The sequence below is a fragment of the Silurus meridionalis genome, chromosome 21, assembly GCF_014805685.1.
Source record: "Silurus meridionalis isolate SWU-2019-XX chromosome 21, ASM1480568v1, whole genome shotgun sequence".
Taxonomy (NCBI): Eukaryota; Metazoa; Chordata; class Actinopteri; order Siluriformes; family Siluridae; genus Silurus; species Silurus meridionalis.
Genome location: NC_060904.1, coordinates 6,624,601 through 6,649,144, shown reverse-complemented (window position 1 = coordinate 6,649,144; position 24,544 = coordinate 6,624,601). Strand labels below are relative to the sequence as shown.

The 24,544-nt window shown below is 36.4% G+C and overlaps 1 protein-coding gene across 3 annotated transcripts in view; it reads right to left on the bottom strand.

Annotated features, from left to right (window-relative positions):
* Positions 1-24,544, bottom strand: part of sema5a (sema domain, seven thrombospondin repeats (type 1 and type 1-like), transmembrane domain (TM) and short cytoplasmic domain, (semaphorin) 5A) — a 227,343-nt gene that overhangs the window by 93,543 nt on the left and 109,256 nt on the right. For all 3 annotated transcript variants that reach the window (XR_006923712.1, XM_046834116.1, XM_046834115.1), the window contains exons 7-9: positions 17,758-17,971; positions 13,098-13,383; positions 8,952-9,087 (exon numbers count right to left, since the gene is read on the bottom strand). Coding sequence is in view for 2 of the 3 variants with exons in the window: in XM_046834116.1 (XP_046690072.1) it covers positions 8,952-9,087; positions 13,098-13,383; positions 17,758-17,971 (636 nt within the window). In the remaining variant the exon portion in view is untranslated. The remainder of the gene's footprint in view (positions 1-8,951; positions 9,088-13,097; positions 13,384-17,757; positions 17,972-24,544) is intronic.

Here is a 24,544-nt window from a genome sequence, read left to right as displayed (position 1 = left end):
GTCCTGACACATACCTACATATAGTATAACTTACACACCAAAACAACAATGTTGTGATCTGAATTAAATGAATTCTCCTTTCGACTTTCCTCGCCAATTTAATGTGAAGCTCAGACACAACAAACATCCCGGATAATGATTTTAGTATTTAAATACCAGAACTTTAATCACTTAACCAGATAATCCAATATAACCGTACACATCCCTAGCTGATAATGGAAGCAGATCTGATGGATAAGGTCAAACTATTCCACAGCCTAGGGCTGATAATGAAGAAAGAGCAATCACTCTTGAACTTTAACCAGGACCATGGAACAGACATGAGTAATTGGTCGGAAGATGGAATAGGCCTTACAAATAAATCAATCAGGAGAAACTGAATTATCTAGGGAAAGGGGCAATGGCTGTAGCTGCAGTGTGTCACAGACTATAAAGTGAATTAGTTTTATGTCATTCTCCAAAAAGTTTATCATAGAAAAACCCTTGGGGCAGGGGTGTCCAATCTTTTCTACAAAGGGCCAGTGTGGGCACAGGTTCGCATTCCAACCAATTAAGGGCCACACCTGATAGTTATTGAAAATGAAAATCATTAGATTTTAACAGGTAGAATTTGTTGTGGACTTGCTTGATTGGAATGAAAACCTGCACCCTCACTGGCCCTTTGTAGAAAAGATTGGACACCCCTGCCTTAAGGCCTTCTGAACCTTCACAAAAGACCCGTGAAATTATTTTGCAATCTTTAATTCATTCTTAATGTATAAAATCAGCATGTTTAATTATTTACGCTAATTTTTCTTCTATAACTTCATTTTGGTTGAAAATGACAGCTGAAATCTTCAAAAGCAGAACTATTTAATCATGATGGTTTTCTCTGTGCTATTTGAGTAGACACTGACAAGATCTCACCCAATATTTAGAAAAGAAAGTCATCCACATCATGATTAACCACGGACATAATTAGGAATTTACAATACAGTTTACCATATTTTTGATTTCCTGTAGGCAGGATTGGTTCATGTGAATAAAAGTATCTATTGTTCCTGGCTGCTTGAAAGCGACCATTTCTTAACGACCAACCATAAAATTTATGATTTATGCGATCACACATTTTGCCGATTTTACAGCCAATTGTCACATCTGTGCTGAGAGCATAAGCCTTGGGGTCAATGAATTAGCAATCCATGTGTCCATTAGTGCAGACATTAAAATATTCTTTTTTGATTATATTTTCTATTACGATTCTCTTATAATGACACGTGATTAAATTTGTCACTGTGCTACAATGGCAGAGGGAAGGCAGGCAGAAATGTTTGCAAAGTTGCTGTCAGTGAAGCTAAAATGAAGATAATTAGTAATTTCCTGTCAGTGTCAATGTTAGTGCAGACTCATTGGCATGTTATTTAACCAATTAACCAAATGTCTAGAGCCAGGAGAGTGTCTCCATTTGTAGACAAAGAGCCGTCATATAGACACAGAAATACTGTTGAGGAACAATTTTCTCTGTCCTTTTCTTATTCCTTTTCATTTTAATATTGCTTTTAAAAGCAGAACAACTTCCACCCTTGAATTAGGACAAGCTTTATTGATTCTGTCTTGATGCGTACTTTAGCCATGGTGTAAACAAGAGCAGACAGAAGCAGCAGCGGCAGGCTCTAACTGCATCACATCAATCATAATTTGTGCCATCAAATTTACTGGGCTTATGTCATCACCATAATTGCATGTTTCTCCACTTTAGTCAATGGTAAAAGGTTCTTCAGGATTAAAATCTCAATGGCTGCAGCAAAGCTCTGTGACAAAATAAAGAAAAATGCCACCATTAAAAAAATGCTTCTCATAGATTCTACAAGACTCTGGAACTTTACTGGACAGAGGAACACCATTCTTTCAAAATAATTTTTTTTTAAATTGGTGCTTTGATGATTGAGGTTGAAAGCACTGTCCTACATGTCCATCCAAACTTTCTCATAGGTTTTCACCTTGGGGATGTATGGTGCCTTTGAATAAGAAAGAAAAGGACCTATATATTTTCATTCTTAGGTCATTCTAAAAGGGAATGTTTCATCATAGAAATGTTTCATCCTAGGATGCATTTACAGGTACTGTACATTTCCATCTAAGGATACATGTGAACCCAAATCTGGCCTGTGAAATGCCAAAGTGCATAGCATAGTCACCAAGTTTTTCTTTACTTTGTGAAATGGTATAATAGAGCTAGCATAGTAAGTGTTATATCACATCCACCCTTTTCTAGTCAGAGACAGTATGCTCCACTTTGAATAGACTGTCCACAAAATTGTTCTTATGAGAGCCTTTTCTACTCATTACATATAATAATGGCAATTTCTGTTTTTCTTTATAGCACTCTACATATAAAAAAGACTCACAAAACAAAGAAAAGAGAAGAGTCAGATCATGACTAAAAACTGGTTTTGACTAGCACAAGGAATTTTAAACATCTTTTTGTGCTCTACATCTTTCAAAGTAGTAATCAATCTCCAGATTGCCAGATGCTCAACAAAGCCACGGACCGACTTTTTGGGAGCCTATTTATGAGTGTCTGACATGGTAGTGTTGAGGCAACTAGGTGAGGAGAGTATTACTGAGCACCACAGGAGCCTCCATCACCCTGATTTAGAGGTTTGTATTGAGTCAGGGAACACAACGTGTGCTAGAGCTGCTTTTATTTTCATGTTGGTAGGATCAGGCTGTAGAATTTGAAGATTGAAGGAGAAAAAAAAGGCCTTACTGATTAACATGGGAGTGGATTGGACATGGCACGGTGTTTAGATGGTGCTGTGTGATGTATTTCCTGCATTTATTCATTCATCATTTAATACTTTTTAAATGTGTAAAGAAGTAACATGTAGATGAAAGAATCCTCATTGTCAGTCTGGGTTAAATATACATTTGAATATTTAGGGAAATTTTACCAACTATACTAAGTTTATTAGAATATATATATATTATATATGGTTAAGTGTAAAAAAATACTAGGGAAGCAAGAAGAATTTATCAAACTTTTTGCAAGAAAAGATGAGATTGGTTATAATTGGTGCAGTCAAAAGTCTCTCGTTCTTTCTTACACACCCACACACACACACACACACACACACACACACACACACACACACACACACACACACAGCTACCCTGAGTTATTCTTCACTCTTTAGGTCTGAACAGCCTCAGGTCCTATAGATGACCATCACATGGATTAAAACTGCAAAGGTTCAAAAGCCAGGGTTCACTATCGAATTCTATGTACTAAGCAGTAGCAACAGTGAGACAAAGACAAGCGTTGTTAACAATAAGTTCTTCTGTCAGTCACTATAAAGTAAAAACAAATTCTGTGTAAGATATTCTCTAATACATGCGAAATAATACAGATCGATGTTGATTAATTAAAAATGATTCATCATAGCTATGTTTTACTGCCACCAAAGACCTAAAAGGTTCTAAAAGTGTCTAAATTACATGTTATGCTTTGTTATGATAATCAGTGACAACTGATTTGGTCATGATTTACTTTTAGTAAGTGACAGGTACACGCACTAGTTGCCACAACCACGTTTTTTAATCTTTGTGTCAGAGCTGCCTAAAGACACTTGTGAGCACATTTTAAAGGGAACACAATGACCCTTAGTCTAGAAAAGTAAGTAAATGTTTGGAAACATCTTGAATGTTAGCCCTGTGTTGGTCTTGAACTGAATACTGTATATGGGTTGAAGTAGGAGATCTTGAGTGGACTGCTAAAGAGCTCTGACCCCAACCTTATTGAACACCTTCAGAATGAATTGAAATGCTGACTGCACCCCAGGCCTTCACATAATACATCAGACTTAACTGGCTGAATGAGCACAAATCTACACAAGCACACTCCAAAATTTGGTAAACCATCTTCCCAGTGAAGTGAAGGTTATTATACAAGCAAATGCGAAGTAAATATGGAATGAGATGTTCATACAGGACATAACAATTTAGCAAGGTGTATGTTTTGTTATTTAGCACTTGCAAAGCCAATCACTTGAAAGTCACTTTGATTGCACATGCAAAAAAAAAAAAATATTGAAACATTTTATTAAGATATTAAGTATTTTCTTGAGGCAGGATGAAATGCCAGTACAGATGGAGCACCGTGTACAAATAATCACCCCTGGGGAAGTGTTTGAGGAAACCCACATGGACACCCACACAGAGTCCTAACATCAGTTTTGAACCCTCGAGCTGTAAGATAGCAACACTACCCACAACTTCACTGTGCCACCGCAGTGTTGTATTTTGAAGCATAGACGGGAATCATGCTGGCATTGCAACACTAATTCCTTCTCCTGATTGAGTGCAGGACATTTCGTTTAAGCTTCCTGCTTTCATTTCTGGACTCTGTGTAATCAACCTCAATCAGGAAAGAAATAATTTCACCAGTGCACGCTCCATGTTGCCCTTTCATGCTTGGAATAGACAGCTACTAGTTTTACATCAGTGCAGGAAGCCATAAATCCGAGGCTCGTAAATCTTTGCTCGCCGATGCTGACAAATTCTTGATGAAGATGTCACGGAGGCTGAGATAAAGTGAGGCCCGAATGCTCACCAAACAGCAAACCCCCCTCCCAGGAGAGAAGTTTTTTTCCCCCCTCTTCATGTCAGCTGCTGCAACTCTATTATCTCTTTAGACAGGATTCTCAAATTCAGCTGATCCAGTACAAAAAAATTAATACATGCTGAAGAGACAGTTTTATTTAAAAGGAAGTCAAAAGCATATGAGAAGGCTCAGAGTCTCCAGATGGCCACGGGTCTCTGTGCGAATTAAAGTGCATTAACAGGCTCAGCGTCAGCCGAGTTAGCCGACTTGCTATCATTATAACTCCTGCCATCGAGCTCTGGTGCTTTACACACACACACACACACACTTTTCTCCAAAACATCATTCTTAATCCCAGAATCCCTCCAGTCTGACTCTGAGAGAACACCGATTTTGAGCAGAAAATTAAGGACACTTCTCAAGCAATCATTGCAGTTAAATGATCAGAAACAGCAGAACATAGATGGTGCCTTTTTTATTAGCTCCTTTATCATTGTAAATGTTCTGCTACTGGGTTTTATAAGGTGAGAACCTTATTAAATTCTTTCTCAGTGATCTAAAAGGGACGTTCTTGGGCTAGGCTTAGGATCCATCGTGACCCTCGCCAACATAAAGTGTCTACTAAAGATGAATGAATGAATGAATTGTAATGTGAAAGTCTCCTTAGGAAGGTGTTTGCATGCTAATCATTGACTTAGTCAATGTTTATCCAATAGACTATTCTCTGCATATCATACTGTTTCTTTCAGATGAACTGCATCTAGGAGAAGTGCATCCAAATAAAAGATTTTATTACAATTTCTATTCAATCAGATTTCAGTCGTCACATCACGTATTGCCATAAAGCCAGCATAATTAAAAAGCATGAGCGCTCGTTAGATTAAAATCTATGCTGCTTAAAGCTCTTGCTTTAACCAATCAGACTGCGATTTGGACACTCCAAGGATCCTAGAAGGCATTCAGTCACGTCAGCATTTTCTCATCGTTTGATTGGATGGGCAGAGAGTGAACTATTGCATCCCGCATCCGTCGCAAACTGCACAAGCTCAAGTATATTCTTGTGAATTCAATAGCTGTTTTTTTTTTCATTCCACAATGGCTCACTGAGAAGGAGAAATCGATTTGGCCGCATATACACTTACAAGGACATTTACGAAACAGACTTTACAAGAACAGCTGGACATCGTAAGGAAAGAACAGCCAAAACAGTTACAACTTTTGTGTTTTCTTTTCTGTAGTTTTCCTATAGAGAAAAAATCTCACTAACAATTTGCCTTAATTTCAAATCCCCAGGAAAACCATACTGCACAGAAAAAAACTGCGGGTGGTGCAGATGTGGCTGCAGTGCAAGAAGACCTGTTTAAGTGTGTTTATTGGGTTTCTAGCTTTAGTAATGCCATTCATTCTCACTGCATGAGTTACCCATCTGTGATGCAGCGCTCTGCTATACTGCGTTTCTGTATAATATTGATGGTTTCTATACCTGTGCCATCATAATGTTGGTATTAGGAGGTGTATTGCTTCAGGCAGAACACCAGTGAAGGCCTAGGTGAATAAAAAGCCTGGCCCGCCACTGATTATAAGTAAAGCTAGAAAGCATTTGTACATATTATGCAATAAATAGTGGTTCAAATACTCTATGAACCATCCTTGAGTAATAAGTCTGCAATAACCAATAAGTATTAAATCCTTAATAATTTTATTTGTGATAGAATCCATCATAAATTCTGTATTGTGGGTACCAGTAATAACCTATTAATTATGAACATGCCATAATGTAATTTATTTCAATTTTTTTATATATTACCTGTCAACATTTAGTTAACATCAAAAACATCAAAAAGTACATGTTAACTTACATTATTACTGTGTTGCCAACCCTGAAAGTGTATTAATTTTGAGGTTCATGGTTTGTTAATGTTTACTGAAGCAATAAATAATGTAGATAAGTGACCCTTAATGTGCCACCTAATCGAAATTCACCTCATAAAAGGCCACATTCCCAAATACAATTAGGCCAGAAGTAAAGCTATAAAAGTAGGGATTGAGGAACGCCTTGACTTAATTGAGTCAATTAGGAGGCTAAGGCACACAACCAGAGCCAGACGGAGTTGTGTGCACTGAAAGGTTAAAATGGTCTGCTTTGACATTTTGCATTCCTTTTTTGCATAAATTTAATGATCTTCAGCATTGTAACTGCTATGTGGGTGCAAAAGTCGAGATCAAGACCAGATTTATTAGACTAATTACCAAACAAGAGATTTAGCGTCTTGTTTGCCTTCAGTCATTTCAAATGAATAATTCATGGAACTTGTGTTAGTGTGTTTCAACCAATGTGGGGAGACTCCAACTCCACCATAAATTCAGGTTAAATTTACAACTACAAAACAATATATGATGTAAAAAGGTTATTTGAGTACAGTGTTTATAAAATTACAGAAGAACTCTCTATTTAGTATTTGGAGTATTCCCGATATCTTGTCAGCCATCAGTACAAGTGATATTGTAAAACAAATTTAATGAAACTATTACTATCATCTAATACTTAACTTTGTACTATGACATTTTAAATACTGGGTACATTGAAGGTGCAATCACATTGTCAGGAGGAAGAACGTGCCGGAAACCAAAGTGAAATCCACAAAGGTCTTTAATGATGCACAAAAGGGCAAGGCAGAAAACAGCAAACCGAAGAGAAACTCCAGGTTTACTAACCCTGGTGAAAGCTATGACCAGACAGTTTCAAAGAACTAAACAGAGTCCAGTAAACAAAGATAAACCAAACCAGTAACGCACGTAGCTTGGGTAGTCCGACAATGTTCCTTAGCCTAAGCTGTAGAATGGACAATGAGCTGGTGGGGGAACGGAGGTTATGTATCGTGGAGGCTGATGAGTGCCAGGTGTAGGTGATTAGTAGGTAGGAGAGCTGCTTAGAGTGATAGGTGGGTTAGGTGAAGGTGTGGCTGGTGGATCCCTGACACACATTAGCAATTAAAAATAGTTTGGATAAGTCTAATTGATCTAATATCTCTTTTTATAAGATTTCAGCAAAGCAAATAGATGATAATTCATTTCTGGACATTCAATCATGTAGTTTTCTTTTTTTTTATTGGCATTTATCTTCTTCATGTCAAGCATAAAATGAATGCAAATGGCAAGAAAATAGGGTTAATATACAGTCTTGTATTTGGTTAACTGTAATCTCATATTACGAAATACTTGATACATTACAAGATAAATTTAATATTTGAAAATTCAAGATATTTCCACACTAAGATATATATAATTTTTTGCATTGTATAAATGATTCAAAGCAAATCCAATATTTGCCTATAAATCTTTAACTAACTTCCTACTACGGGTATAAAATGCATGCAAACTGGCTCTAATAGCTCCTCACCTTAAGCCCTTGAGAACTTATTTGGTCTCCACTTGAAATGTGTGCTAGACTGTTTGTTGTGCAGATCTTCTTTTTGTTTGTACCTGACCTCAATGCTTTTCATTTCCATTTTTTACAAAGCTATAAGCCAACAATATCCTCATTAAATTCACTGCCATCCAGACCATAATAAATGCTGTAAATTCATTATGGTGTGCTGCACGTTCAAAACTTATGTTTATGCACTGACGTGCATGAAAGCAAAAACATTTTCACATGTTTCACATGAACCCAGTCCTGTTGCACACCACAGGTCTTGACCAGATGTAAAACTTTGCCTTTCTGGCAACCATTCGAAAAAAATAATTAATCAATATTGTGCACATTCTATCTGAATCTGTGTATAGTATAAGAACACATTTTCTACACAGTTATATGCCAAATATATCATAACCCAGAACATTAATATCAAGTAGATTTTTTATTTATTTTATTGTTAAATGAAAAATTGCATCCATGTAACACATACCATAATGCCAATTATTGTATAATTAGTACTGAAAACTTACTAACAAAATTGATGATGTTTGCTGTGCTACTCATTGTTTAAATTTAAAGTGCAGTTAATGATGGTATCTGTCATTGGTAGCCATATTGGATCCTAGGGGCGCTGCTGTAAAAACAATTATGGGTATAATTTGACAACAATGTGCATATGTTAAAAAAAAATGACCATGTTAGGTACAATGATACCACCGGAAGTTCCATTTATAGTTTGTGCAAAGCTTCATGGGGCTTAGGAAACAGGTGGATATTGTGGGTTTGTAACCATTTACATGGTACATTATAGACCTAATTATTGAAAATATATAGACTTTTGGATTTTATTCAATTCTGCAAATAAAGCACATTGTTTGGCTCAATGAACTGCACTACATAAGTTTGAATTCCTTTCTGTAAAACAGGGACTTGGTATTTCAGATTTCTTACCTGGAAATCCGGGTTGGGGTTTGGATATGGAAGCCATGCTGAACGTGAGTTTTCTTGGTATTTAAAAGGCCCACTGAACACTTGGGTAATGGCGCTCAGGTTGAAGGCACACACTGCCGAGGCAGCTATGCTGTTCCTGAGGGAAGAGAGAGACAGAGAGGAGACTCAGACACCCACTCATGCACACCCACTCACACACTGTCCATTATCAGTACATCAGAGGCTCTAATGTGAAAAAATGAGTCTGTCTACTGCTGCCTTTTACACAAAGTCACATTTTAGAACCATTAAACAGAGAAATCTTAGTGCCCCTACATCCAATATGTTCACTAACATTCAAATCATTCTGCATTCATTCTTTACTAGTATAATCATGCATCGCTTTCATCTGAGATTTCTGAGAAAGTGTAGTTTGGGCTACATATCTTAAAGGACTTTGATGCCTATGCACTTAAAAAGAATCTAGCACTCTTCGAGGAATATTTTAGTTTTTCAGAAAATCCTCTTTAGAAAATATGAGCCGTAAACCATCCAAAAATCGTAGAGGAACATGTTATTTATATTATTTATATATATATATATCACTCGTTGTCATTTTGACTGAAGTGACACCACTTTTTGGCTTCCATTTTTTTTTTTTTGCTGTAAATCTATAAAGGTATTTATGGACGTAACATCCAACAGCAATGCAGTAAGAGCAAAGAGATGTGCTGTGATCTTCTGCCAAAACATCAAATTATATCTGTACATCTCCATTGTCACTTTAAAGACTTCCAAACTTTAGTTTGTAAAACATATTGTCCTCACTTATTTAGCTTGCTTAGTTATCTTCAAATCCGCTCTGGATATTAGCAGGACAACTAGTTTTAAGAGGGAAGATACATTTCTTTTTACACAATTTACTAGAAATCCGGTCATGTTGGACTCGTTTTTAGAGTAAAATAATTACCATTTATGAGTAGAACATAAATGTCCTCTCGAATGTCCTGTCTGGTTAGCATATATTAGCGAATAGACTACTTTTTATTAGTCATGCTTTATGATTAGTTATGAAAATGACATAATGCTCTTAAAAATCCTATCTGGTTTGCTCATTATAGCAAGGATGTTAGTTTTAGTAGAAGTTCCAATAAGATTTTAGTAGAAGTTCCAATAAGATTAACATTTATGAATACAACGTAATTTTTAACAAAAAATAATATTATTTTATAAATCTGTAATAAAAATGTTCTCAGAAATCCTGTCAGGCTGCTCATTTTATTAACATTAATAATGATTAACATTTATGAATAGATTATAAAAAGTCCGCTTAGAGATCCTTTGACCTTAGCTCGTATTAGCAGGTCAACTATTTTTAACTGGAGAGATTATTAATATTTATGAATAACTTTTAAATTCTTTTAAAAGTCCTGCAGGCTAGCTAATCTTAGCAAGTAAACTAGTTTTAACAGTAAAGATAATTAACATCTATACAGTGAATATAAAAATCCTGTCAAAAATCCTGTCAGGTTAACTTTTGTTAAGTAAACTATTTTGAAAAGAGCACACAGAACATAGAAATCCTCATAGAAACCCTTTAAAATAAGCTCATGTTACCAAATCAACTGTCTTTGTATATGGTGACATAAATGTACCTGAAAATGTACTCAAATATATGTGAGTATAAATAAACATAAATATCTTTTTCCTGTATAAGCTCACACTTCTACCAGTAGATCAGTGACCTTTAAGAAAGGCCTTATTAAATTACATTCTTTTAGAAAAATCTTTTTTTTTCTTTCTCTAGAAAATAAAACAAATATCCTGTCACTTATTTAGCAGAAAAAGACCTTTACAAATCAGTAAAAATCAATGTGAATCTTAGGGGGACATTTTCTTTCATGGGGCATGCTCCACTGATGCAGAGGCTTTAATAGTGTGCAGTAGGGGTGTAATAAAAATATGTATGGCTCAAGCTCACACTTTTAAATCTTTTTGATTTAGGGTAATAAAATACATTCATTCTTAGTTTTTTTTTTTTTTTAGAATGACTGTGATTGGAGATTGCTTTACATTTTGGAGAAATCAGATTGTATAAGAGCAACAGTAGAACTCCTGGCTATGTTTATTAGTGAGTGTTTACGACATGCATTACGACATGCATAGTGTGAAAAGAATTTAAAGGATTAGGATGAAACAGTTACGTTGTGTCCAGAAAGTATTCACAGTGCTTCACTTTTCCCACATTTTGTTATGTCACAGCCTTATTCCAAAATGGATTAAATGTATGATTTTTCTCAAAATTCTACAAACAATGACAACATTTAAAAAGTTTGTTTGAAATCTTTACAAATTTTATAAGTATTCACAGCCTTTTCCATGACACTCAAAATTGAGCTTAGGTTCATTCTGTTTTCACTGATCATCCTTGAGATGTTTCTACAACTTGATTGGAGTCCACTTGTGGTAAATTTAGTTGATTGGACATGATTTGAAGGCACAGACCAGTGTATATAAGGTTCCACAGTTAACAGTGCATGCCAGAGCACAAACTAAGCCATGAGGTACAAAGAATTGTCTGTGGACCTCCAAGAGGCACAGATCTGGGGAAGGGTACAGAAAAATTTCTGCAGCATTGAAGATCCCAATGAATCCCACAGTTGCCTCCATCATCCATAATTGGAAGAAGTTCGGAACCACCAGGATTAATCCCAGAGCGGACCATCTGGCCAAACTGAGTGGGGTAGTCACTTTGAAAGAGCAAACATCTCTGCAGCACTTCACTAATCAGGCCTGTATAGTGGACATACGGAAACCACTCCTCAGCAAAAATCACATGACAGCCCACTTGGAGTTTGCCAAAAGGCACCTGAAGGACTCTCAGACCATGAAAAACCAAGATTGAACTCTTTGGCCTGAATATCAAGTGTTATGTCTGGAGGAAACCAGGCACCGCTCATTACCTGACCAATACCATTCATACAGTGAAGCATGGTGGTGGCAGCATCATTCTGTGGCGATATTTTTCAGCAGCAAGAGCTGGGATTGTGTGCCAAGCTTGTAGCATCATACTCAAAATGATTAGAGGCTGTAATTGGTGCTAAAGGTGCTTAAACTAAGCCAAGTCAAGTCAAGTCAAGTCAAGTCAAGTCAAGTCGTTTATTTCTATAGCGATTTTCACAGCAGACATTGTCTCAAAGCAGTTTTGCAGAATTTAACAGTTAAAGTGAATGGTGTACATTTATCCCTGATGAGCAAGCCATGGCGTCTGTGGCAAAGTATTGAGCAAAGGCTGTGAACACTTATGTACATGTTTTTACTTTTAATATATTTCAAACAAACTTCTTTCACGTTGTCATTATAAATACTACAAATATAAAAAATATAATATTAATACATTTCATTTAAATTTCATCCAAATGCACTGTATGTAGCCTTAAGAAAGATTTACCCTGTTCCAGAGAGATGGGCTCATTAGGAGAGGAAGAGAGCTGGATGTAATGACTCACCCATACATAAAGCCTATTATACAAGCCTGGTGGGGCAGCGTTAAGATATGGGGTTGCTCTAGTTGGTCAGGTCTAGTTTCAGCAAAGTTTTGTACCCCCAAAAAAAAAGGTCAGCTGACCACCTGAATGAATTGAATGACCAGATAATTTTTCATCAATGGATTTTTGTTTTCTGATAGCATGGGTATATTCCAAGATAAGAATGCCAGGTTTTATTGGGCATAAATAATAAAATAGTGGTTCAGGGAGCATAAGACAAACAAAAAGTTTAAAAGTATAATAAAGAAAAATATTGATTTAATATATTGTGAAAATATAATATATTCAAATTTATTCAAAGTTTTGTGCTGTTTGAGGCATTTTTTTTTAATTCAGAAAAACGTTATGCCCTAAAAATATTAAGTGATATTAATTCCGCCAACCTCCTGTACATTTTCACATTATAACCCCAAGCTTGTGCCAGCTCCTTCCGGCTCGTCCCTTCACTCGCGCACCGCTGGCACAAGCCACAATTGCTCTAAATTAATTCCAGCAAACACTGTCATTGATAAAGTCATTGATAATAGCCTGGTTAATATACTGGTTTTTAAAAACTGTTTTTTAAATCTTTTAAAATAAACAAATACTATAAAAGCAGATTAGAGCAGCATGTACTCACACATTAGTAGTGAAGATGCCATACAGCAGTTCAAGTTCTGGTAGGAAGAAAGTTCCCTGCAGCTCGTTATAGGTAAATGGGATTTCTCCAGGCCTCGAGCAGTTCAGTCTTGCCTTCATGAATGTGGTCCAAGTGTCCTCTAATAAGAACCGGCCGCCGATGTCATTTTTACACACGCGTGCCGCACGGGAAAATACAGTCCTCCCACAATCATGCTCCACTGCATTCTCCCGGAAAAAGAAGTATGTGAAGTTTCCAATGTCGTACGAAGAAACAAAGTTGGGCTCTTAGTTAAACAGTAAAGAAAAAAAAAGGTGATTATTAGAGGATATTTGATCTTATGTATAAATCTAATAAAATGTCCAGTATCATAAAATTGATTATGATTGAATACAAATGCAACTAAATATATTAAAAAAAATTAATAATACAATATAAAAACATTTAGTTTCTATATTTTATTCTGTATATACAGTCTACATATATATAAAGTTCATATATATATATATATATAGTCAACACAATCCATAACCTATAAATTAATTCATATACATATAAATATATACATCATATAAAAGTGAAAACCAAAGTGACTCTAAGTACATAAGTGCGCATGCCGTTTTATGAATAAAAAAGTGTTTACGTTTAGAATCTGGTAACCGCTAAGCTTGTTTAAATCATTGTGAGTACACTACCATCTTCATTTGTAATTTCTTTGATTAATGCAAAATAAATCTCAGCATTTTCTCTAACATGATTTTTGGTTGCATCGAACAACAAAAGAAATGGGCCAGAAAGAGCTGAAATTCGTTAAGGGCATCTCATTATTCAATTGTCCTAAACAATGTCTAAGGCATTAGATATACCATGAGACAGCCATTAACATGTATAATAAATAAAATTTGACATGACCGTGACAATACCAAGAACAGGGAAAACATTGAAAATTGATAAGAACATAACTGATCAGGAGACCATGACAAGTATTTCCTGTAAGGAGCTAACCTAGCAAGCAGCACACCTCCAAACCTGAATGCTGTCTTAACCTGGCTAAGCAATGCAGAACATATGTAGTCCCCAAAATGTCTTAGGGTCTGATGAGATAGAAATTGACTTTTGTGAGACCTTTATTGACCTTAATTGTAAGATAAATATTAAGTGTAAAAACAATATAGAACATCAGCAAAATACCCCTATACCGATGCTAAAGCATGGTGAAGGCAGCATCATGCTTTGGAACTGCTTTTTTTCATGAATACTCTTTTGAATATCTCCAAATACCAGTCAGTTTTGGCACAAAACCTTCTGGCATCTGCTTGAAAGCTGAAGATGAATAGGACTTTCACCTTTTAGCATTACAATGATCCAAAGCGCACATCCAAATCAACAGAAGAATGGTTTCGGCTAAAAATATTTAAGATTTATGTTGCCAGAACCCAGACCTGAATCTAATAGAACATCTGTAGGGTCAAGTCAAGATGTGCCAATATTCTTAGCAAAACAGAATGAGCGCTGTAATAAAATCAAAGGGTGCTTTAAATAAGTTTAGGCCTAGCATACTTATGCAAGAAGGTTACTAAAAAAAAGAAAAAGGTTTTCAAAGGCATTGTACAGGTTGTAATTTTTTGCAATTGGAAATAATTTAATTCAGCAAAAATGTATCTTTGTTTCCTTTTTCTCTTCTCTTACATAAAAATAACTGCTTTTTTAACACACACATGGTATTTATTAGTATACAAATTACAACTACTATTTTTTAATATCTCAAAACAATGAAGACAAGGCACATGAAATGCGCATTCAAACTACCCGGGTAGCATAGCACACTCAGAGGAATGTAGCATCTGTAGTATCTTATGCATACAGAAGCTAATACAGTACATGACACCTGGGATTGGCTATTGTCACTGTGATTGACAAAAGCACCCAGAACGCACAGAGCAGTAAATTTTGCACTGTAGGCTCCCTGCCACGGATTGTTTTTTTTTTCGGATTCCAAAATCTCTATCTAGGGATGGATTTTTCTGACTGGAGCTAAAGTAGCTAACAAGAAGGGGCAGCAAATAGTTAGCAGTCATAATAAATATGAATACAAAGTGAGCGGCAAAGTTTTTTCTCATGCCCAAGATTTCCCTGATAGCGAATGCACGTGTGAGTGTGTGTACAGTATATGTGTGTGTCTACAGGTGGGGCTGCAAATAAGACAGTAGACATATAAACCCACCTCAGAAATTTATGTCACACACTTCCAAAAATTAGTTTGGCCAACATAAGCTGAATAACATTTCTTTCATGTTATAAGATCTTTCATAAGACAGTTTAATGTGAGAAATTGACCCAAGCACATCAACTATTGGGAAATGATTATTCATTAGGTCTTTTTTTTTTATATATGAACAGAAAAGTTAACCTTCATAGTGCTGTGTGGTGTGTCATTTGTATTATCAGTAGGAATTTTTTTTTAAATTAATCTTTAACCGCGGTAATAGACATCCTCATTAATCAAAACGAACATAAAGGTTAAGATGAGAAATGGCTAAAAGAAGTGCGCTCATCTAATTATCTCATAGGAGGCACTTTTCAATATTAATCATCATGTGCGTTCTCACCTGATTCAAACCGCCTGTTTGTGTCAGCGCTGCTTTAATTTTCTTTGAAATGCAAGAGCTCTCTTTGGTTCGGCCAATACAATCGTGCGGAGGAGTAGGGGAAAATCAATTTGCCATAAAATAAAAATGTATTAAACCCTTTTGTAAGAGCTGAAGCATATGCTGAGCATTTGAGCTCTAATACATTTTCTAATACTTTTTTTTTTTCCATTATATTTAAATGTAAATCAGATCAAATCCAACACTGCTAGAGCGGTGGCTGAATCAGTTGACCTCTCCGTTCTGCTTCCATCCGGACATGACGGTTTGACGTGGAAAGATCAAACTATTTGAAAAGCAGAGGCTAATTTGGTTGGTCTGCCAAAAGCAAATGTCACCGGCCTGACCTTCATCGAAAACAAGGGAGTAATTAAAGGCATGCGCTCGTGGTGGAACATGGTTACCCCAGGGTTACACCTTACCCTTTACGCTGTACATTTATTATATCAATAGTCCTGCCTCGTCTCTAATAACCTCTGATTAGCGCAGTCCAAGCAATACAACTACTCAAAATGGAGCCCATTTTTAGCGAATGGTGGATAATCGTTCAAACTCAGAAGAAGGTGCAGGACATGAATGCTGCAGAGCATGTTTATTAGTGCTTATCTGGGAATGGTACATCAGCTAGTGATCAAAACACAAGCTGACAGGGTTAACCAGGGTAGATCGATAATCAAGACTACAGACAGAAGGCAAAACAAAAAAAGAATAGAAACTATTGAAGTAAGGATTTTGAGGACTCCTGGGCTTTCTATTCAATTATTCTCATCTGTTTTTAAACAATGCCATATACAGCAACCAGGCAGATCTTTATGGCCACCAATCAGGCATAAAATTATGACATTGAAGTTGTCCACAAATCCAATGCATTAAATTCTTTATAAGCACTATTTAGAAATTATGTAAACATTATGCACAACTAATGGAAAGCTGATGTCCCAATTACATGTGATAGTGAACTTTATCCTTTAGTGCACTAAAAGGGAAGCACATGGAATTAGTGAGTAATAAACTCTAGACACCAGACTCTTGGTTAAGAAATACAACTACATTCAAAATGTATGAGGATTTTCACAGAAATAGCGTGAAATTTTATGACTTCTCAATCATAACATTTGTCCCCCCCACTCCTCTTTGTGATATTTTTTTTAATATATATAAAACCTTATTTTCCGGACTATAAGCCGCTACTTTTTTGACAAGTTTTGAACCCCGCGGCTTAAACAATAAGGCTAATTTATGGATTTTTCCTGGGTTTTTCCCGGTTTCACAAACTTCAAGACAAAAAAACGAACCCCATAACATTAGACTAATGAAATTGCCGAACGGGTTTAAGGTAAACCAATGAAACTCTTTATATAAAATCAGATGCGCTCCCACTGAATCGGGCCGCACCACATCATAAATATGGATGAGGTTCCTCTGACGTTTGACCTGCCGCTCACTCGGACTGGCAACAGGAAATGCGAATCATTCGTCACGCTGAAAACAAACGGGCATGAAAACACACACTTCACCCGTGTTCTGAGCTGCACGGCATCAGGAGAAAAGCTTCACCGATGGTGATTTTTAAACGCATGACGATGTCAAAAGAAAAACTCCCGAGAGAAATTGTTGTGAAAGGAAGGAGGAAGACAGTGAACAATGACTTTCTTGGTAGGCTACTGTTTAGATACAAGCCGTGTTACAGAGACTGTTTTTCGTTAAAGCCTGTGTAAAGTTCATTAGTTTTAATGTAGGCATATTTGGGTGCATTTAATAATCCAGAAATTACGGTACATGTTAACTTTAAGGTTTTTTTAAACATTTATTCTCATAAAAAAATATTTCATTCTCACAATTAAGTCCATGTCATTCCAATTTATATTACAACAGGTCAGTCATTAGGTTGGACCAATACATATTCATGTGACTGTACCTACTAGAATATAAACTACTAAGCCTTACAATAAATCCACCTACATTTTAGACTAGGTGTTTCTATTCAAACGGGAAATACTCCATTGCCTTACCGTTTAGCCATTTGGAGTTGTATTGAGCTGTGCGGAGTGGAGGAAGGCCTCCTAGGCTGCGGTAAATCGCAGGATCTCGGCCAGAGAAGTCCATTGCGGTTGCGGCATAGAGTTCTCCACTGGAGGTAATAAGTGCTGTGGAATTATGGAGGGGATTGTAGGGACATCGAGCCATGCCACTGATCTGGTCATGGATCTCTGTTAGGTTGGTCAACTGGGAAGAGAACGAAAAATAGAGAGAGAGAGAGAGAGAGAGAGAGAGAGAGAGAGAGAGAACATTTTAATATTTCAATACAAGCATTTCAATTGCATATACCATATCATTGGATGTTTTTCTACTAATCCTGTATAGCATGATATATGTTATTAATCGTTTTTGTCTGCAAGTATGATAGATTCCAAGTTTGACAGCCTAAAATCTTTTTGTATTTTTGTTGAGTTAAATGTTTTATAATAAATTGTACATACTGTATGAGAATTTTTCAATCTAAAGTGTTATGTGCAAAGAATTTACTTTTACTCCATTTATTTCCGGTCAGTAGGGGGCATTACATAAGAGAACTTCAGGAGGTTTTGATTGATCCTTCAGATAGCAGTCTAAAGGATCTCTAGAGGACACACTACATATATAAGTAGGTCGAAGAGTAGACTTGGAGCAAGTGCAGAAACCCCTTGAGATTGTATGAGAATATGAGCAGTGGGTTTAATCCAGGAAGTTGCCTTCATTCTGATATCCTAGTTGTACTAGATAATGTAAAATATTAATAACAGATTATTAGTCAGCTAATCGTGTTTAAAGTGATTTACTATAAAGTCCTCAATGTAGACGAGATCGCTCCTGTTTTGCCAAGAACAAGGACCGTCCAGGACGAAAATGCTGAAAAGCAGTGTGATATTTTCTTGATTGGGAGGACGGTTGGGGAAATAAAAAACCCAAAGCCGGGTGTCATCAATGTAGCAGTGGTAATGTGAAGCCATGTAATCTGATTCCTGAGCACAGTGATTAAGTGTATAAGATGAAAAAGGGTGGACCGACAGCTGAACCATGTGGAACACCCACAGTGCGGATGCGAGTTGATTAAACCGAATTTCTCCAGAATACACACAAAGATCGATCCTGTAGATATAATAAAAGCTATGTCCGAGCATAGCTTGCGATGGCAAAGTCAGCAGGAATGGAGATAGGTATCTAGCAATTCACTATGTTGAAGGAAGCTGACGGGTTAAGAAAAATGAGGTCCGATAGAGTAGACTTTTCCCTAGTGGGTAGTTTCCTCCACTTGTCTGCAAAATGAATGGAATGGAAAAGAGAAGAAACCTGAATTAGAGCTTAAATTTCATAAAGCATCCTGATCATGCGGATTATATTAGAAGCCAGTTTATTACCAGTTTTAATAACACCATAGCAAAAATTTGTTTCTTTTTATCTATCTATCTATCTATCTATCTATCTATCTATCTATCTATCTATCTATCTATCTATCTATCTATCTATCTATCTATCTATCTATCTATCTATCTATCTATCTATCTATCTATCTTTTGTTTGTTTGTTTTGTTGCCAACCAACTTTTTTGTTTAGACTTGTCTCTCTGTCTGTCTGTCTGTCTGTCTGTCTGTCTGTCTGTCTGTCTGTCTGTCTATCTATCTATCTATCTATCTATCTATCTATCTATCTATCTATCTATCTATCTATCTATCTATCTGTTGCATGTAAATGTTATTATCTTGCTGCATAAGACATTGGAGAAAAGAGTTTAGTTCTATTAAATCATTTTTGCATTTCCTTCAATGATTGAGATAATATGGAAGCAAACATTTTATTCCTGAGCCAGGGAGCAGCATGAATATAAAACAATAATAATTCCGATGTGGGAGGGCTGGCTTGCTTACAATTCAAATAATTTATCTATTTGAGGAGTAGCCAGTGTCAACATTTTTTATCTTGTTACTTGGCAGTCATGGTCCACACACACACACACACACACACACACACACACACGCACACACACACACACACACACACACACACACACACACACACACACACACACACACACACACACACACACAAATTGTATGAAAAGTAATTGATATTTGTGCACATTAAATACAAACAACATAAGAACACAGTGTTTGTCCAAAAACATTAATATAATTCTGGCAATCGGGCTCAGAATACACATTGTATGCATCCTGAAAAAGTCATTATTAATCAAATTTGGCTTATTGATGGATAATTTGGCTTTCACAGAAGTATGAACTGAAGATACAAATATATTCCCTTTATTTGGAAATAAATACCGTAACAGTGCTGGCAGACCCGATAATGCAACTGGTCTGTATTAAATAGAAACTGAGAAACTTGTCAGAATAATTTAGAACTTGCTTTATCTAAATAAAGAGAAATGAAATTACAGCTCAAAATAAAACCGAATCAATCAGAGCATAAATGCTAGCGTCTACAGATTTCATAGGCAATGCTTTGCTATTATGAGCAAAATTGCAGGCTAATCTCTTTTTCAATTCCTACAACAAAATTGGAGGCTGTTTCCTTAAAGTATAATGTACCTGGAATATACTGCGAAAAAATACGTTAGGTACATGGTGTTTATAAAATGATCAAAAGCTTTTGGCAGTATGTGCAACACGACCTAAAATGCTTTTGTTCTACATTTTTTAGTCATTAAATGTGTTTATTGTAGTATATGTGGCAATTATATTGAATAACAATAATGATTGTTACCACCCAAAGATGGTCATTTTCTAATTGTCCAAATTATCCAACAGCACATACTAAATAGCACAAAAGGTTTTTATTTATATCAACTTTTTGTTTAATTTGAATTTGAATTAAAGTCAGCAGAATATCCAATACTGCTCTTATTGAAAAATAATGAACACCTTCTGACCAATTAGAATCAAGAATTCACCTGCGGTGTAAAATATTTAAAAAGATTAGTGTTAATGCCATGCGTACATAGATACATTTTAGATTTCTGTGTTGTATTAGTTTGATTTATATTTGATTAAATGCTTAATTGTTGTTCAGTCCAGTAAATCAGAGCTTGTTAAGACATCTGGGTGCATGCATATGTCCAGAGGTTTACACCATGCCATACTTATAGGATACAGAGCTTTCAGGTATTGTTAGGGATTTGAGCAATGCTATCAGGTGCAGGGAAGCTGCTCTACTTTTGGCTGTGTTGGCAGGCATCTGGGAATTAAAATCTAATACAAGAGTTCCAGGATGCTAGTGAAGTCAGTGCAGCAGTGGACTGACACAGATGACCTTAAGAAGACAGATGACAAGTGCAAAGCTTTCTGGATCAGTTTTAAGGACTTAATAGAAAATGCAGAAAGACCAACCATGAGCCAGAGGCAGAAAAGGAGTTTTGTGATGATAAGGAACTGAAATAAAAAATTGAGTGGATTAGTTCATGTGTCATAACTGCTGTAAAGTGTAGTGAGTAGAGGCAGGATGCAAGTGCTAATGCCCAAATTAATTACTGTTGGCAGTAGTAGAAAATAAAGTGCAACAAATAATCTGGACGTGATGATACTAATGCATGGCAAGAGCAAAGTAATAATCAGATAACAAAAGCAATGACAGGACCAAACTAGAACACAAAACATGAGCAAAATGTGCTTTTTGTCCTGGTTAAAGTGACATAACAGGGGGGACATGAATCCATGCCGCTATTGATTAATGCTCTTCTTTAAACATCACCTTCATTTTCAGTCCAACATAAATAGTTTCTTATTTATTTTAGGTATACAATTCCAGTGCTTTTGAAAACAGAAAATCCATGCAATCCATTTCTCCTTAATTAATCCTTTATTCACATTTAACTCTTAGTGTTATTTTCCTTCTACAATGCAAATACCCATTCTGTTAATCTTTTGTGTTTTATCTTTTATGGATTCATAATTTGGCTTCAATGGATATCTCACTAGGTGACATAATGTAATGAGCAGACCATTATGCTCACAAAAATGCAGAAAAGGGAAGATAAAAAGATAAATGACAAATGTGGTGTAAAACCTGATTTCACATAGAGAGAAAAGAGCACTGGCATAAGGAATGATACATAAAAGATGTACACAAGCAGATAAATTAATTAAAGCATGTGTGGTGGAAACAAGGACACATTGTTTACAGTTGTGGATAATTTAGTGTATGTATATATATATATATATATATATATATATATATATATATATATATATATATATATATATATATACTGTAGGGTCAGCATTCGTACATATGTGTCCTTATTGTCGAGGTGAGTAAGGACCAGATGAAGGGTCATGGCCATGACATCATCTATCAATGTCTTGATGTGCCGCATAAGAAGCCTCTCGAAGCACTTCATTATGATGGGTGTAAGTGTGATGGAACCATAGTCATTGAGGCAGGAGACTGTAGACTTGTTTGGCATGGAGACAAGGTCGCTGTCTTGAGGTACGTAGGAACAACAGTGCTGCTAAGGGAGCTGTTGAAGATTTTAGTGAAGACTTCCATTAGCTGATTTGTGCATTCCCTGAGCACTCTACCAGAGCACTTAGTCATTGCAAGGAGGTGTGGTGTTCCTGGTTCCAGGTTTGTGGATTCTCTTGGCATGTGTGCGATTTGCCTTTCTGATAACTCGGGACAGTTTGGCCCTTGCTGTTCTTAAAGCCATCTTGTCCCCTGCGTTGAAGGCGGAGTCTCCAGACTTTAGCAACACACGCACCTTTGTTTTCATACATGGCTTCTGGTTGGAGCGTGTGGTGATGGTCTTGGAGATGGTCATGTCATCAGTGCACTTGCCACTTGCACTGAGGATGTGTACTCCTCCAAGCCAATGAAGTCGCTGTAGTCACTGATCATTTGTAAAAGTAGATAAATTAAGTATATATATATATATATATATGTATATATATATATATAAATTAAGTGTTATATAGGTTTTTTTCATTCTCTTTCTATTCTGCTTTCTTATTCATTCTTGAACCATTATTTATTTTTGCCCATTAAAATGTCTCGGGGTGAGTGAGGCAAATTTCTTATAAATGAATCCGACCACTAAATGCCATTCGGTTTAGCTAGTGCAACTGCTGTCCTTTAGATAAACACTCCATAAATCTGTCCTACAGGAAGCTCGTATTCTGTGTCGCCTCATTCGGATGTGTTTATCTCCCAAGCAGCTGATGGCCACAACACTCGCCCTGTGTGATCGGTGTAAAGGAGGGATTATCTCAAATCCTGGCTCGCGGAAAGCCTGGATGTCTTTCAGCTCGCTTCAGCTTCCTTAGAGCTAATTTATTTGCAAGGAAAGCCTAGGGCGAATTTGTATGTTTGGCTAAAGGAAGTGCCGTCTGCATGTCTTTCGCAGGATGGGTGAGGGAAAAAAAATGAAAAGAGGGCTTTCATTTTTTGATCGAACACCTTCACAAAACTAGCGTCTGGCATCCCTTGCGGATACAACACAACGGCTGTAATGCATATTAAGAGGAGGAGCTGAAAGATACGCTTCACACTCAGGCAGCTGTGTTTAAGCAACATTGAGCAGCTTTGCTTTAAAAATTCAGATTCACCAATCGTGTCGTCAGTACACACAGGAATAACTAAACTTTTTAGAATTCACAAGAACAGAGTTTTTCAATAGCCAGTGTGTTGTGAAAAAAAATAACCTTTAGGAACCACAGTTTCGATAGTAAAAAAAATCTTTATATAAAAACTGTTACAAAGCTATTCATTTAACAAAATGTTGATGCATTTTTCCTGGAGACAAAAGTGCGACTTTGTTGACCAAAACAGAATAAGCGATAAGACTAAAAAATACAATACACACTCTTCGACAATGGTGTTTGTGCTCCACACAACTGCATCATAAAGACTCACTAAAGTTTGAAAAACCTTTCAAGGACAGTTTCTAAATACACAATGTGCAGGAGGAATGAAGGCACATAATGTCTATTATTTCAACAACAGGCAAGCAGGTATCTATTCAATTCATAAATCAAACATAATTTTTTTGACATCGCTTTAAGTAAAAGCATTTTTTGTACTGCAAAAATCTTCACCAAATGCTGATATAGACCTACAGAAGAATTTATGACTACTAATTTCTAGAAGCATCTAGTGTTATACAGTAGAGCTCGCCTGCAAATTATGGAGTCAAAGTGACCTGAATGAGTAACAGAATTTTGTTGAAGTTTGTTTAGACCCTTTCCAGGTCATCACATTTAACAGTGTAGCTTTGCATACTTTTCGCATGTCGGATGTGTATGATGGTTATAATGTGTCATGGCGATTATTAAAAGCCCCAAATCCTGTTCATTTATCATCAGAGAAAAAACGTGGCAATCTGGCCATCACACCCATACGATATGTGCTTTTTCAACATTCCATTCCAGATTTAGGTCCTGCCTTTGCTGTAATAATAACCTCCACTCCTCTGGAAAGGAGTTTGGAGCCCTGCTGTGGGGATTTGTGCTCATTCAGCAAAAAAAAAATAAGTGAGATCAGGCACTGATGTCGAGTGAGGAGGCTTTGAGCATAGCCCTTGTTCCAGTTCATTCCAAAGGTGTCCAGTTGGCTTGAGGTCAGGGCTCAGTGGAGGACACTCGAGATCTTCTACTCCAAAATTGGTAATTCATGGAGCTTGTTTTCTGCACAGGGGAACTGTCATGCTGAGACAGGTTTGGGAAGGAATTTCTACAGCATACAAAGGCATCCCAAACAACTGGGTGCTTTTACTGTTGTGGTATGAGTTTAAGAAAAACCCTCATATGGATG